This window comes from Hetaerina americana, unplaced genomic scaffold (genome assembly GCF_022747635.1).
Source record: "Hetaerina americana unplaced genomic scaffold, ioHetAmer1.1.p SCAF_105, whole genome shotgun sequence".
Taxonomy (NCBI): Eukaryota; Metazoa; Arthropoda; class Insecta; order Odonata; family Calopterygidae; genus Hetaerina; species Hetaerina americana.
Genome location: NW_027286126.1, coordinates 790,798 through 807,345, shown reverse-complemented (window position 1 = coordinate 807,345; position 16,548 = coordinate 790,798). Strand labels below are relative to the sequence as shown.

General features: G+C 35.8%; 1 protein-coding gene across 2 annotated transcripts in view; it reads left to right on the top strand.

Moving 5' to 3' along the window:
- The window catches only part of SCAR (wiskott-Aldrich syndrome protein family member 3 SCAR), a 106,309-nt gene that overhangs the window by 69,949 nt on the left and 19,812 nt on the right, over positions 1–16,548 (top strand). For both annotated transcript variants that reach the window (XM_071599103.1, XM_071599102.1), the window contains exons 3-5: positions 3,811–4,087; positions 13,595–13,748; positions 16,036–16,150. In XM_071599103.1, coding sequence (XP_071455204.1) covers positions 3,814–4,087; positions 13,595–13,748; positions 16,036–16,150 — 543 coding nt within the window. In that variant the 5' untranslated portion in view covers positions 3,811–3,813. The remainder of the gene's footprint in view (positions 1–3,810; positions 4,088–13,594; positions 13,749–16,035; positions 16,151–16,548) is intronic.

The window sequence follows — 16,548 nt, the reverse complement described above, 5'->3', positions numbered from 1 at the left end:
CGACATCATATCAACTTGTCTGTACGACTTTCCTCTGCATTTATCGATAACTAACTCGTTCTTCGTATTCCTGCAGCTGCTTCATCCAATGCACTCCTTATCCTACCAGTTTGTTCATTTCCGACCACCATTTCAACGCTGGAATATGCTGTAATCAGAAACAGTTGTCCGTGTAAATCGTTGCTGAAATTTTCTCAAGGATTTTATGACCGTTAGAAATTCCCGATGAATGACGAAGTGTTTCTCATTTTCTTGGGTGGAATGGAAATGGACATGCACTATTTCATGGTTGGTTTTACATCTCGACAACATTACGACTTCGGCCGTGCTGCCGGCAAAAATGGATCGTATTCATACAAGGTGAGGGTGCCCGATAACTGAAACTTCCCGGAGCAGCGACTTCAGTTCTCGTACCTAAAATTATCCTGTTATTCTATGGAAAGACTTCCAATCTGGTAGAAATTTCAATGGGACGCCAGGAATAGAAGGAGAAGACCAAGAAGCCTCGAACTTGTCACAACGGAAATAAAAGAACACGCTTAATATCGCACGCAATATTCTGTAACAATTACGGTCAGGGTCGCGTCACGATATCAGATACCCGGGATTCATAAGTCGGGAAATACATGGGTTTGAGGACCGTCAGGAAGACCCGTGTAAGACTTCCTATGTAGTAAGTAGCTAATGATATTTAGATGCGGCAATCGTGCCGTGCATATACAACGTTTTTGTAAAAGACTTTCAAAGTGTCTCCATTCATTTTATTTTATCTTGTATTTATTTATATAGTTATGAAATCACTTTTTTCATTTCGTTATATTTCGTGGTTATCATTATTTTGTTTTCTGCATCATTATATTGGTGTTATTTCTTTTATGTTTAATATTTGAACTGATAATAGTTTATCGTGCAAATAATCCTTTTTACCAACAAATTAATTGCCTTACTCGGCATTTAGTTCTTTTTAGGGTATCTGTTTCCGTTGAATAGTGTAAGTGTTTAAGATTTGCGACAGATAAATATGTATTAAAGGACGCGTCGATTACATTTTGCGAGAGGAATTGCGCATAACACATCTCTGCACAAGATGAGTGCTATGCATGTACATTGTGGATCAAAAACACGTTCGGACGACATTTTTCAAACAGTGTTTGGCGCGCGAAATACAAGAGTGATTTTCTGCATCAATACATGATAATAGATGATGGATTCGTCATTACACACCAGAATCAAAAACATCATATATGTAGTGGAAGGAGACCGGTTCTTCAGCTCCGAAGAAGGCAAGGATGGTGCCATCATTGGGAAAGGTTATGGAGTCAATTTGTTGGGAAACGAAAAGAAATTGTTGATTAACTGTTTTGGAAAAGGCAAACAATGGCTGGAGAGTCTAACCTTCAAACGAAACTGGACACAACAAATTGTGAAAGTTCGCCAAGCTTGCAAAGGAAAGAACTGTTTTCCATCAGGACAATGCACTTGCTCATAAGTGTATTGGCGATTGAAAAATTTAGGGATTTGCAATATTAAGTGTTGGAACATACCCTATTCCCCAGATTTGGACCTCTCAGACTTCCACCTCTTCTGAAAACTCAAAAAGTTTTCTCGCTGGTGAATGCTTTTCGCCCAATCAAGAAGCCATTTTGGCTGTAGAAGAGTGCTGCGCAGCACTTCCGGAAGAACACTACAGAGATGGGATAATAGGGCTGGAAATCTGCTGGATGAAATGTATTAATATTAAATTTGCGATTATGTTAAAAAATAAATTATTTTGAAAAAATAGCCATTTTAATCATTAGGCCTAGAACTTTTCAGGTCACTCTCTTGTAAGAATTTTGTGGTGGAAGGCATGAAAACTAGGAATTAAGAAAAAATGCAGGTAATGGTAGCCTGAAGAGCTGCTACAAATTATTTCTTTACAAAAAGCAATGATATTGGGCGAGTCTAAAATATGACGTTTAATGATATAGATGCTTATTGATTTTTATTTTTGAGATGTTTAATAATTTTGTAGGTTATATTTGATTTCAATACCAATTTTATATCCATCCAAGAACTGGCAAGGGAAAATATGCTTTATTATAAGTGACTCAAAACATTGAATGATTCTATTAAGCTAGATTATAATTTTTTCAAAAGGTGCAATTGCTTGAGTTTAAAAAGTGTGCTATGAAATATTTTTTACTTTTCCTAATTTTGTTTATCATTTGTTAAGTTTTTAAAAAGTTGTTAAATAAATAAATTAGATTATGTAATTCGAGATTGGCATCTCTTAATCTATTTGATAGTCAGTGAGATCTGGTAGGGACTGTGGGCATAGTTCTTGTATTATTCAATGTCTCTATTTGGCCTTTACAGTGCATTCTCCATGCAGGCATAAATAAAACAGCCCAACATCTATAATTAAGTTAGAATTCAAACATACGACGTTTGACTCACAAGTGTTTGCATTGCCTGCATTATCCACTGATATGGTTGTGTTTACATTTAAGTTAATTACCATATTTTCTCATCGATAATGGGCACGTTATCTGTACAAAAATGTTCAGATGATCAAAAAAATGACGATGCTCGTTATGTAATGAAAATTTTAAAAATCAAAACATAGATGTATTTTTAAACACACACACATCCGATAAAGACGTACTTTCACACACACTATATACAATTTTTACGCGCATATATACGAGGGTCATCCGGAAAGTAGTACCCGTTCGTGCCGCATGAAGTGCTGACGACGCGAGTAGCCGCTGGACGAGGTCAGATAGCTTCAGTGGCTTGTCTGCCTTCTCTGAGCCAAGTTGCGTGACGCTAGCATTGCCTGTGTTGTTTCTGTGATTGTTTACAATGTTTAAAAAAATTGAGAACGCCGCCAGTTGTGAAGTGAGGGCAGTGATTAAATTCCTCAATGCAAGAAACGTTCGCCCATGTGATATTCATCGCCAATTAAAGGAGGTGTATGGAGACAATGTAATGGACGAGTCGTCTGTTCGACGGTGGTGTCGCAACTTCAACATGGGGAGGGGGAACACACACGACGATGAGCGTTCGGAGAGACCGTCTGTCATTACAGACCAACTGGTGAGCTCAGTTGACGAATTCGTGAGGAACGATCGGCGCGTCACAATTGATGACATCTGTGAGCATTTTCCCAATGTTTCTCGAACAATTGTTCATGAAATTGTTAAACACCATCTGCATTATGCAAAAATTTGTGCAAGATGGGTCCCTCGCGTATCTCAATGAGCTGGCGGCGAAGGACTATGCAGCAGGAATACAGAAACTTGTCACACGTTATGACAAATGCCTTAATTTGCTTGGAGATTATGTTGAGAAGTAGTTTAAAGTATCCTCTTTCAAATAAAATTTTTTATGTTTGTTAATATTTACTTTTGTGTCTTTATTTCACGAACGGGTACTACTTTCCGGATGACCCTCGTGTGTGTGTGTGTGTGTATATATATATATATATATATATATATATATATATATATGTCAATACAGATGTGCGGCATCTATACACGTTCAAGATAACTATGAAGCCGTGGGTGCGCGATATCTATACAAATTTATGATAACTACAAAGTTCTGGGTGCGTGTTATCGATGGGAAAATATGGTACTTAGATTTGCCAAATTCTATATATGCAGAATTCAATGAAAAGCACCATTAATAATTTGGAATTGTTTTTGAATGATAAAAAAGTGTGTATCCTCTTGAATTTTGTAAAATTCTTTTATGTTGAATCAAAATTTATTTTTTGGAATTAGTTCATTAATTTCTGATTTCTTTGGGTTTTGATTTTTTCAGAGGATGCCTCTTCCAAAGAGATTGGTTGAACCAGTGTATGTGGGGAGGGGAACTATTCCTGAGGACTTTCCTATTCCAAGTGAACTTGAAGCTGTAACAAATGGTACATTAGCTAACACTGTGAGGCAGTTATCATCATTAAGCCGGCATGCTGAGGATCTGTTTGGTGAGCTAGCCAGAGAAGCAACAAATATAGCGACCAGAGCAGATACACTTCAGGCACGCTTAGACAGACTTGCTGTAAAGGTTACACAACTAGACAGCAATGTGGAGGAAGGTGAGTTTTTTTTATTGATACACCAATATAATATTTCTTTCAGCCTACAAATTGATATATCTTCTATTTATTTAATGCAGTTAGAATGATATTGACATTATAGGCTGGTATTCAATGGAATCAAAGATACACAAAGGTTAAATACCACTTTGGGTTGTTGCAAGAAGGAAAATATTTCATGCTGAAGGATCCATGCTGCTTCTGGGAATCACATAGTTGTGTTGAGGAACAACTGTTTCGCCCCCAGTCCTGGAGGCATCTTCAGTGTCAAAGTGAAGACAACCTGAAGGCGCCTCCAGGACTGGGGGGTGAAACAGTTGTCCTTCAATGCACCTATGCGATGGTAATTCCTGGAAGCAGCATGGATCCTTCATAAGATAGACGTCGTGGAAGCCTAAGGATTAATTTCATGCTATTTACTTCAATTTAGCATCTTCAGTTACTTGAGAATTTATTTTTTCCCATATTTCCTTCGCATGGGAATAATTATTATTTTATTGATGAATGATTCTATCGGTGAGGCAATGTGAGGTAGTTTTATACCTGTTTTTACAACGTTGATGGATATCATTATCTTGACTTTAGTTTGGTTTTTAGATGGTATCTCATGGGCCATAGATAGGCATGACTGTGCCATTAATTACAATTCATTCTGTAGACAGCAGTAGATTGTTTGGTTGGTCTGAGTGGTGGGGTTTTACTCACAACAAATACACTTCTAGGAGGGGGGTAAGTGTAAAATATTTATATATTTTAAAGTTAATACTTCAAGTGCAGGTGGTAATGTAGTTACAATTTCCTTACTTTTTAGTGTTAAATAACTTGTTACTGAGTATTTTTGAACTATTTAACTGTGTATATTTTCCATCAAATCAGTATATAATTCTGAGAATTATATTCTCTATCACATTTTTTTTCAGTTAAAAGTACACATGGCATGAGAATTGGTTAACCTGTTGTAACTAAATTCACCCAAAGGGGGCAAAAGGTTCATCTTCATTTCCGTATGGCTGGCTATTAAATATTAGCTGATGCTGATAACTCTTGGCATTAGTTGATTGGATATATTTATCATTTTATTATATCTGAGGCAAGGAATGATTGGGAAAAGAGAGGGTTAAGGCGAGTACATTTAACAATATGAAAGGTCTTAAGGCTGACTATTCAGTGCTCATAAAGCCACTGCAAGCATTGAATAGGTATTACTTTAGTATTAGTAGTAGTAGATCCCATTCTCTTTTGTTAGTACCTTCTCTTATTTCGTCGTCTTCAAGTTAACTTAGGAAGGCTGTATTTAAGACATCACCTACCTCCATAAACCACAGTGTAAATACTCCATGGACCTGGCCTGCAATGTCCATTTCAAATGAGTTTTTAATTTTCCACGGACATGTTCATGGAATATTACCAACTAATTTAATATGGATATCAAAAAACTCCACGAAGTAAAGCCTGAAAGTGTAAAGTAATGCTGCAATGTGGTATAATAAGTGAATAGGTTATTTTGAGAAGATTGAAATTCATAAAAGGTCTGTCCCAAAAGTAGTAAGAATGAGTCGATTAAGCAAAATTTAGTGCCAAAATTGATAAATTCACTCAAAATTCTACGAAGTATCACCCTATTGCATTTCCACACCCCTCCCATTCGGTTTTTCATACCTCGTAAGCCTTCTGGAAGGTAGTGCCCGGAATGCTGCTAAGTTTTCTCATCACGGCCTGTTGCAAAGGTTCCACCAAGTGGTCTTGGTGATGCCCTTTCAGCATAGATTTGAGGGGGGGAAGAGTAAGAAGTCTGGTGGGGTATTTTTAAAAAATTTGGATCCTCACTCGCATTGTTGAAAATCTCTTGGTAGATCCATGTGCAAGTTTCCTTTTGTTTGTCCAAGAGCACTGGCGACACCAACTTTGTACACACATTACTCATACCCATGTTTTCGGTCACAAGTTGATGCGCATCACTTAAGGGGTTCAAAGTTCATCAAAAACCATGGGCACTCCTAATTTGTGATCCCTGTCCTACAAAACTTCACTCATGCAGGATTTTCATCACTTTTTGAGGTTGAAGGGCATCCTGAAAATTTGGTGTCTCTCCCTCCTGAAACAACTTGTGTCTCTGAAAAACACTCGAACTACCCATGGCATTTTCAACATAAGAAGTCTTGAGCATGTCATTAGTATCTTTCCTGGTTTTGCCCAGTTTCATGCAAAATTTTAGGGCACAGTCCCATTTAAATAACTGGTTCATGATGGAGCATAATGAGGTTGTGTTGTAAAGGTTTCACAAATGAACAATCCACACTCTGAAAAGCCTGGGAGCCAACTGCCACCAACCTCCAGCTTTTTCTGAGACTCCTATCCCTCAAATCCAGCCAGAGAAACTGCCATCTGTCCATCCATCTATCCAGGAAAAAAATTAGTCAAACTACTCTTGGGACCGACCTAGTATAAACATGCCTGCATACTGAATTTCTTGCCTATAACACGATCCAATATTCAGATATTTTGCCAATACCTAGGTGTAGTAATAAATATATGCATGGGTCATTCACTAAGTCCTTATGAAGAAACAGAAAAGCAAATTATTTGGGGTATTATTATTATTATTATTAGGTAATCTACCGGTTAAGGTAGGTTTTTGGATGGACGTAATTACTAATTAAATAATTTGTTGCCCCTAGCAAAACACAACATCCTACTCTACATCAGGTCCCTCTTCAGCTCTGAGTACTTTCTTCCTCCCTTCATCCCGTCCAACATCCCTATCCTGTTGCTTCCCTTTCCTCGTTTGCCTAACATTCTCCCCTCAATTAAAGTCTTCAACATCCCGCTGCTGGTCAATACCCCCTTCAGCCACTTTTCCTGCCTCCATAGGATTTCTCCCAACAAACCCCTCTCTTCGCCCACCATACCAAGTACTTCCTCGTTTGTTTTCTTCTCTGATATTGATTCTCATCCCATACCTGTCGCACTGAATTTCCAATTCACTAAGCAATGCTTGCAGCCCCTTGGCTGACTGACAAACTAAAACTTGGTCATCAGCAAACCTAACTGATTTTGCGAATTCCCTGCCCACCTTCATTCCTACCTCCAGTTCTTCCCATGCCTCTTTAATCATTTCCTCTGCATACAGGTGGAACAGCAATGGTGATAATGGGCAACCCTGCATTACACCTCTTCCTAACACTGCCCAACCGGACTCCCCGTTCCCCACTCGTACCTGAGCAGTCTGAGACATGTACAGGTTGCGGATTAGCCTCCTTTCCCTCCAATCTATTCCTATTTTCTTCAATATTCCCATTAGTTTGTTTCCAATTCACTCTATCAAACGCTTTTTCGAAATCTACGAAACAGGCAAATACCTCCTTGTGTTCTATATTCCTCTCGATTAATAATCTCATTACTGCAATGGCATCACGTGTACCTCTCCCCTTCCTAAACCCAAACTGATCATCCCCTAATTAATCATTTGCCCTACTCTCTATCCTTTTGTTTATGATCCTGAGAACAACTTTAGCTGCGTGGGATATCAAACTTATCGTCCTGTAGTCCTCACATGATGTAGCCTTTACCTTTTTCGGAATAGGAACTAAAACTGATCTCACAAAGGGTATTTAGGGTATATTTTTGTATTGTTCAACATAATCTTCTTTTGGCTCATCTGCTTTTCCAGTATTTCTCCAGCTTTTTTAAACCATCCAAAATCTAGGATATTGGAAGGTCATCAAAATAAGCATCTTTGTTGGCAATGACCTCTTTGTTCAACGCAAACCGTTTTCTGCCCCGCCTTTTTTCAAGTTTGGAAAAAAATGTCACTGGGGCCAAATCTGGTTAATACAATGGATTTGATAATAATTCGAATTTCAATTCCTTAATTTTCACATGTGTAAATCTTTGAATTGCCTTTAGGAAGATAATTTTTTCTCTGCCAATGAAGAAGCTTTTTCTTGATTTCTTTGCTCAATCAGGGCAATAATGATCCACAGCAGTATCCATTTATCATTTATCCTATGCACAATTACTCTATTTGTATGAGTCCACACACATTCCAAAAAACTATGACCATAGCTGATGGAAGGACCCTCATTGAAAGATGCTTATTGAAGGACCCATGTAAGAAAACAGGCATCATTTTTTGCATATGCCTCATATTTGATTGCAGGTACTTGATTTTTTCATGGCTACTTAACTTGGGCATTGAGGCAAGAGAATGAGTGAATAGTTAATGGCTTTTGAGATGTGGGTATGGAGAACAAATGAAAAACCATGTAATAAAATAAATTATCATAATAGGTTAAACAATAAGCTAACCGACAAACTTAACATTCTACTAATCTGAGGGACCCAGAAAGTAAGAATCCTATCATTAATCCCAAAAGTGAAAGGCCCATTGTACAGTTCCCTCTCCCGGAAATTGTTGATTTACCTTGATAGCTTAGTAGCCTGCACATTCAATTGGCTACTGAAAGTTGGATTCACAGTCCAATTGAACTTTTGTCATTAAAACTTGAGCTACAGTTTAGTAGTTATTTTCATGGCTAGTGTGAACATATTCATTTATGATGACATTTTTCTTGTCTCTCACTTGTTTTTGGCATTTAATTAATAACATCAAAATGAGTCTCCTCTGTGATTATAATATACTGTTCTTGGTGTCTTCCACCCACTCCTATGTATTTATTCATTTTATTCTGAATTCCATGTCATGTTATATCTCTCGCCCATCATTGAGTACTTTTTCACTGTTGTATACTTGTCCAAAGCCCATAAATAATTCTTTTACCTTTTAAAACATTTGTTTTTAATTTGTGATACCTTATAGGAATCATATGCATTGTATGGATTGCTATCTGGGTTGGTGAGTCTTTAGATATGTAAACTGAATTAAAATTTTTGCTTGGAAGTAAAAGATGCAGCTGAGTCTGGTCAGTTGAAAGTAATGTGCCTTTTTTATCCCAATTATTTTACCTAATCTCATGCTAACACATTTAGGGAAAGAACAGCTAATTAAGAATGATTTTTGAAGGAAAACAATTATTTGATTTATTAAGTATTCATTATTATAGGCCATTTCATATCCTATTCATTTGAAATGATCGCCCTTCATTGATGCCAAATTTTTAACTTACCCGGGCCAACATTGATGCTAGAATTGGGCTGTGGAAAGAAATCGTTGGTAGAAACAATATCAATATTTTTTCTTAACTTCATAACTCATTAGAAATGTTGAAGGAAGTGATTGTGGAAAACACTAGAATTGACTAACAGAGAAAAAAGATTGAAATAATAGAGGATTATGGAATTGTTTTTGATTATTTAAACTAAAACCTTGGTCAAATTTTCAATGTTAACTAAGGAAGATGTGAAATTCAATAAGAGGAGGGAGCTTGGAATTCATTCCTTGGGGACAGAGTTCACATTCAGATTTGAGCTCCTACCTTTAAATTTTGCATTAGGCTCCTCTATGATTGGCCATCCAGTGAGAAATCTACCACTGCTTGATAAACATTTAAGTCACTTGAAGTCTGTGGTATTTTTTCCTAGTGAGATATTATCTTCTCTTATGAATTTAAACCTCTGCATAAATTTGATATATTTATTATGAACGTTGTTTATGTGCTGGAAACTGGTGGACAGCGTCATGAAAAGAAATCAATTAATTGGTAGCTGGAAAATTAGTGACTTTGAGAGAAAAATTTTAAAAAAGGATTTTTTATTGAATATTGCAGAAGTAATTGTTTTGATTTTAAACAATTTGGTAAATAAATGCCTTGAGGTGACCAATGGTAACATTTTTGCCTCCATTAGTTGAGGATGATGCAGTTATATTTATTTAATATTTGATAGAGGAAAACCTAGCTCAAAGTCCTCCTCCATTAAGCATTTACCTCTGAAAGCAACAACTTTTAATGGGACCAACCATCTTTGCCACCTAATCATTGTAAATTTCTCCTTCTAATTTTGGCCGCCTTCTTATGGCCACTACTGAGACCAGTGACTGACTATGATTTAAGGCCTCAAAGACTTTATTAAGCACAGTAATACTAGGGTAGTTATTTGCAATTTGGGATTTTCTGGAAAAATTACTTTTGTCTAGTGTTTAATGTGGCAGGTCATAAACAATCCCTTAGGGGTGAGCCATAGTATGGAAAATGTGACTCATATTGGTGTTACCTATAGACTGATCGTAATTTCTTCTAGGTAGCCCAGTATGGATGCTTGGACCATCTCTGTAAGCTAATATTTTGTGTAATGCTACAGTGCCTAATGCTTTGAAGGTTTCTCAATAATTTGGTTGTATACTGTGCTAATCACAAGTTACATAAAATGAAAGTTAAAATTGATTGAATTCACTATTTTCAAGCTCCGATTCATGAAAATTCATGACCACTGAATAAGTAAACTATATTTTTTCACTAAAACTTGATTACACTAATATTGGATTTGAAGCATAGGTGACATCATTAACTATATCTGATGATGTCGCCTATGCATTGAGAACTGGCAGTTGTGTAATAACATGTTTATGAAAAACATCAGTTTACTTTTTCACTAAAAGTTAACATTGATTTGATCATGAGCCTTACTGATTCATTGCCTCATATTGTTACACAACCTGGTTTTCATCTGGCTCTTGCTGAGGCAAAAGTGAATGAGAAGTTGAAAAAAGAGTCGTAAAATTGGATTATTAAATTATTCCCTAAGGAATACAGAGTACTGATAATGTGTATAGAGGTCAATATTGGAGCTTTTATTTCATCAAGGCAGTAATTGTCATACCATGAAAGAAATTTTGAGTCAAAATAAGTATGGTTCACTTTGCAAAATCAAAGCTTACAAATAGAGGGAAAGATTATTTTTTATTAGTAAACATATTAAATACAACTGAATTTGTTAACAGTATAGTGCAGCCAAAAAAATTATTAATGAAGGAAAACCTATGAGTGATGTAGTTAAGTGTACCAAAAAACACATTACTTATTGTCTTCATCTTTGTTAATTGTTGGTAAATTTTTAAGCTAAATTAATTTTCATATCTCTGCCCATGTGGGTCTTGGTAGTCCAGGGGGTAGAGCGCTGGACTACTGACCAGAGGGTCCTGGGTTCAATTCCTGGGCAAGGCACTCTGGGCACCTGCAGCTCCACCCAAGCTGTGTGGTTTTTTGGGTACCAAACCTTCCTAGGAAACCATAACCGGCACAGGAAAAGGAACTGGCCCCCCTACCCTGATGTGTGAATTTTACACGCCGTCGGGCATAGTACTGAGTGAACTCTACCATCACCTGCTAAACCGACCTTCGGGTTGATTACTGTGTTTATGGTTTTTGTTTATCTCTGCCCATATTTGATAATTAACAAGTCAGTAATGTAAGACTAAATATATTCCAGTTTTTTAATCACCTTTTCTCAGATTTAGCACGTGGGAAGAAGTAATAATCATATGTTTGAGGAAAGGTCATTGTACCCTTAAACATTTACTTTTGATTACTGGTACTCTCCTTACTGATGAAGGACCTATTGACTAAATGTGGCCAATTTCTAAGGATTCACAGTTAATGTATGTGGCCTATTGAAAAACATGACTATTCAAACCATAATTAGTTCAATTAATTTAAAATAAATGGCATATTTCATCTGTTGGGAATGTGGAAGTCGAGTGGGCAGAGCCTTGGGTAACTGAACAAAGGGCCTGGGTTCAATTATAGGTGATGCCTCTGAACATTCTCAGCTTCATTCAAGCTGTGTTTTTTTTTCTGGTACCAGATAGGGGCCAAATCGGTGGCCCCTGTGGCGGCAGGATAACGTCCTCGCCTGCCAACCTGGGGGTCGTAAGTTTGATTCCCGCTTAGGTGGACTTTATAAGCTGTAAGCTATAAGCCATAAGCTGTCTTCTTCTGAAAATTGCAAATACATTTGTAAATTATTTTCAAAGCTTACTTGAATTTGTTTCTCCATTGTAACTATGTGTAAGTAAGTTTGCATAATCTCATTGATGGATTCAATTAATCTGCATCCCATTTAGTGCAATGGGTTATGAATTGAAATAAGGAATTTGTTTGAGAAAAAAATTTGAACTTACAACTTAAAGAGTTTGGTGATGGTATAGTTTTTGATCCATGTAATATAGACTTCATTTTGAAGTAGAAGCTAAGGTGTCACAGCCATTAATTGGATGGTTGTTTTCTGGGCACCCTTTATAACACTAGACAAGGTAGTCCAGTGGGCAGAGTGCCAGGATGCTGACCAGAGGACCATGGTTCGAATCCTGGTGATGACTGTCAACACTCTCACCTTCACCCGTAGGATTTTTGGCTACCAGATCTTCCTGGGAAACCAGTGATAGTGAGGGAAAGGAACAGATCCTCATGTGTGAATTTTACTTGCTATGCAGGGCTGTGTGATTTTAGCTCTACCTTCATGTCTCAAACCAATCTTTTGGTGAATAACTGTGGTTTGTTTATTTGACAAGAATGTCACAGTGAACCTTGGTTTTAAACTTCCGAATGCAGCTGTAATTGTAAGTGAAAAATTTTTAATAGGAAGAAAGTAATCCTAGGAAACAATTCAATGACTTAAGCTATCAGTGTTACCTTTGTTTTTGCCAAATAAGAGTTGAGCTTTCATTCAAACAAGAATAATTGAAAACTTGGTAACTTTGTTAATGATTCTACCATCAGATATCTTTTGATTCCTATAAGGGAAAATGCCCATAGTTCATGAAATAATCTTGAATTGCAGTGGGAAGAGGTTGCAATTACAAGCACTTGATCTTCTGTCTCTGTTATCAATTAACATGTATCTAGGATATAAGGATCTTAAGTGCTAGAAATACTTGAGGATTCCTAAGTCTTGCTTTCAATATGGGTTACAAGATAACTAACATCAATGTATCATATAATGTGTTACCTGTGTGTTCAAACCACTAGAAAAGTGCATCAGCCCTGAAGGTGGAAGCCCAATTCTCTACTTGTCAATTCCCCTAAAAATGTGTTGCTGCTAATTAATTTATTTACCTGCTCAGAGAGATTGCAGTGGCAAGCAGTTGATAATTTCTCTTCTCAAAATGCACCTAGTTGTGTTTTTACATTCATTCCTCAAATGTATTTGATTCCAGGCATAAATATTGTATGTGACTAACTGTCTATAATCTAATGACTTTTTTTCACATTTCAGTGTTCATCATTGTATTTTGTTTAAGCTGAAAGTAATAATTTGGAGTGAACTTCTGACTGAAAAGCATGTATTTTATGCTTGGTGAAAAATTGTCTGTAGCTCCATGTATTTGTGGCACTGAAATATTATAAAGCCATAAAATTCTATTGCTAAAGAAAGTAGATACTTCCTTAATTCTACTTGATTGAGACAATGATAAGAATAAGAATCATTGGTAGCACAAATTTAGTGAAAATTATGCCTCACGCCACAATGAATGCCAACATTTGGCCTTTATTTTTTAAATTTCACAGCCTGTCTGTAAACAATAATCGTGTATTATCATTTATTTTTCAGTCTCTTTGCAAGACATCCATATGCGTAAAGCTTTCAAGAGTTCTGTGGTATTTGATCAACAAGTGGTCTCCAGGGATACAATGCCAACAGCAATGCTGGAAACATATCGCCATTGTGATAAGCCTCCACCTTTGGATAAGCTTAACCCTTACAGGCAAGTCTTTCATATAGTTTCTAAGTAGAAATTGTTGATGATCAAGAGTGCAGAGGAGTATTGGGGAAAACATTCCATGGGAATACAGATGATTAAACCTGAACAGTCTGGATTTTGTACAATCAGGACTACTCCCCATCCCACATTTTCTCACATCCCAAATTGTGGAATTTTAAATGAAAAGTTTTTAGAACCTATAAAAATCACCCTATTGAGCTCTTCTAATTACTAATGATAATTTTAGTATTGCATATTAATTACAATAACTCTAAAGTACTGCCATTACTGCATGTATTTTACTTCATAAGTGTAATGATATTTGCAGAAAACTATTAATAGTGGAAGTAAACATTTGTTATTTAAATAATTGTTGCATTGTATTATTTAACTGTCATGGACAAACTAAATACTTCTGCTATCACAGTGATGTGGGTATTATATTTCCAAATTGTTGTTCATATCCTAATAGTGACTGTGGTGAGAAGAATACAACTGATGATTAAAGTGAATAATGTACTGTTTAAAAAGTGTGAAGAGTCCTAAAATCTGCGATTGTTCATTCTATTGAACTAAATTTTCCCTTTTATAAGTATTTTGTACAAAAAGGCAAAATAAGGCATTAACATTGGAATTAAATTTTCTTCGTAATTCTTCATGTATGTTGTCAGGGTAATTATTCATGGAACATTATATACCATTGTACATTAGATCATCTTATCAGGGCACAAATAGGTTTTATCCACAGTCTGATTATATAGAATTGGTTGAGAGCATAATATACTTATATTAATGAAAAGAGTATTTAAATTTTGAATATTTTTCGATGTAAGTATGCAGTTTAAATGCATCACAGCAAAGGTGATATTGTTATGTACTATTTGTCATCATAATAACATGATTATTGTTTTCTGATTGGGTTTTCTGCCAAGACAACAGATCTCATCATAATCTCCTCATGGGGCTGAAAGAAAACCAAGTTTCAATATTATCGTATTCATTTCATGAAATAGGAGACTTTTTTGACAGTTGTTGTTACAAGATTTTGTATAATAGTTATTGGCTGAATCTATGTGGAAAACTTTTATTAATATTCCAGAAACCATAGTAGTAATGAATCTAAGCTGTTGAAAACTAGGTTTTTAATGCATGACTGCATCACTCTTTCAGATCCTATCCATTGATTGATATTTCATTAACACTGCCATTTAGTGGCTTACCAAAGTACTAGGTGAATGTTAGTGTCAGCGGACTGATGGTGTAAAATAATTAGAGACAAAACTGTTTAAATGAAACGAAGTTCATATTAGTGTCAATCTCCACAATTCGTACAAGTTTTGTATGAAAAGTATCGGCAAAAGTTTTAGAAAACCCTATTTATTTCAGATAGTGTTACAATGCCTCAATATTCTTCAAAGTTGGCCCCTAGGGCATCAACACTGTTGCCAGCATAATCTTGCATCTCTGTTTCAGAAATAATGATTCATTAATGTTTCAGAATTGGTCACTTAGAATGAGAAGCTAAATGTTAGGATAAAATGTGGTTTGATGTTCAATTTTGAAAATTGAGGTTAGCTATTTTGCTTAAACTTGGTAGAAAAGGTCCTAATTGGTCCCTTTTTCAATTTCTAAAAGTCTATACAACTGACCTCTACAGGGAGTGAATGCCATGGTAATGGCTTCATAAAGAAAAGGATGTGAAGAATATGTCTTGTAACAAATGTATTCATCCATTATTGTCAAGTCTTCATTGTGGCAGTCATATGCTGGATTATAATTAAGATAATGCATTTTAAAATAAATTTTTCTTTGGCATGTTCAGATAAGGTGTGCCTTAATTTTTGGAATATCCTTTATCATAAGTGGGGCAGGCCTTTGTAAATGATGATGGTTCTGAATTTATTTCATCTGAAATTCATTCCCATATTCTTTAAATAGTATTTTTATTTCAATTTTCTTTTTATTATTATTTGAAGAAGTACTTGAATGACCATGAGTATGATCAATTATTTAATTAAAATGGAAGCATGTCAAAACAATTTCAACAGCAGAATATTTTAGGCCAATTGAAGTAACTATTTTGTCTTAAAGTAAATGGTATATGAAGTAATTGGGTACAGACATTTTTCTTCTGCAGTTTTTTCAATTAATATTTATATGGCTCCTTGGTTAATTTGTAATGCCAAATTTAGAATTTGTGTATATTTTGTGGTACCTTTTAAGTGTCAGTCAATCATATGATTAGGCACATGATGTATTAGGCTTAATGCTTACTATTTTGTCTTTTTAGGGAGGATGGGAAAGATGGTTTGAAGTTTTACACAGATCCTAATTACTTCTTTGACTTGTGGAGGCAAGAAATGCTGAAGGATACAGAAAGGATGATGCATGATAAGGGAAAGAAAGTAAGTGGTGAATTTATTAAAGTTGTTGCAATTTTGTGTGTATATCTTCATAATTCATATGCTTAGTGAAAAACTTGGCTTCTTTTTTATATTTCATAGAAAATTAGTTCACGATAAAGTGCTCTTTATGCTCTTTATGAGAAAACATACAAAAAGCTCTGTTTCTGAATAATGTGACCCAACCATATGCCAGGGTAACCTTTTGGATATGTTATGGTAGACTTGGGCTTCATATTTATTATATGCTCTTGACTAAGTTGATGGTTTGAGAACTTCCTTGTGCATTTAATTTTTTTTTAATTCTGGAAACAGTTGAATTTAGAGAGATTAGTCTTGTGTAAAATGACAGACATGTGTCTTATATGCTGGAATAGTAGCTATATTGATATTTACTTTGT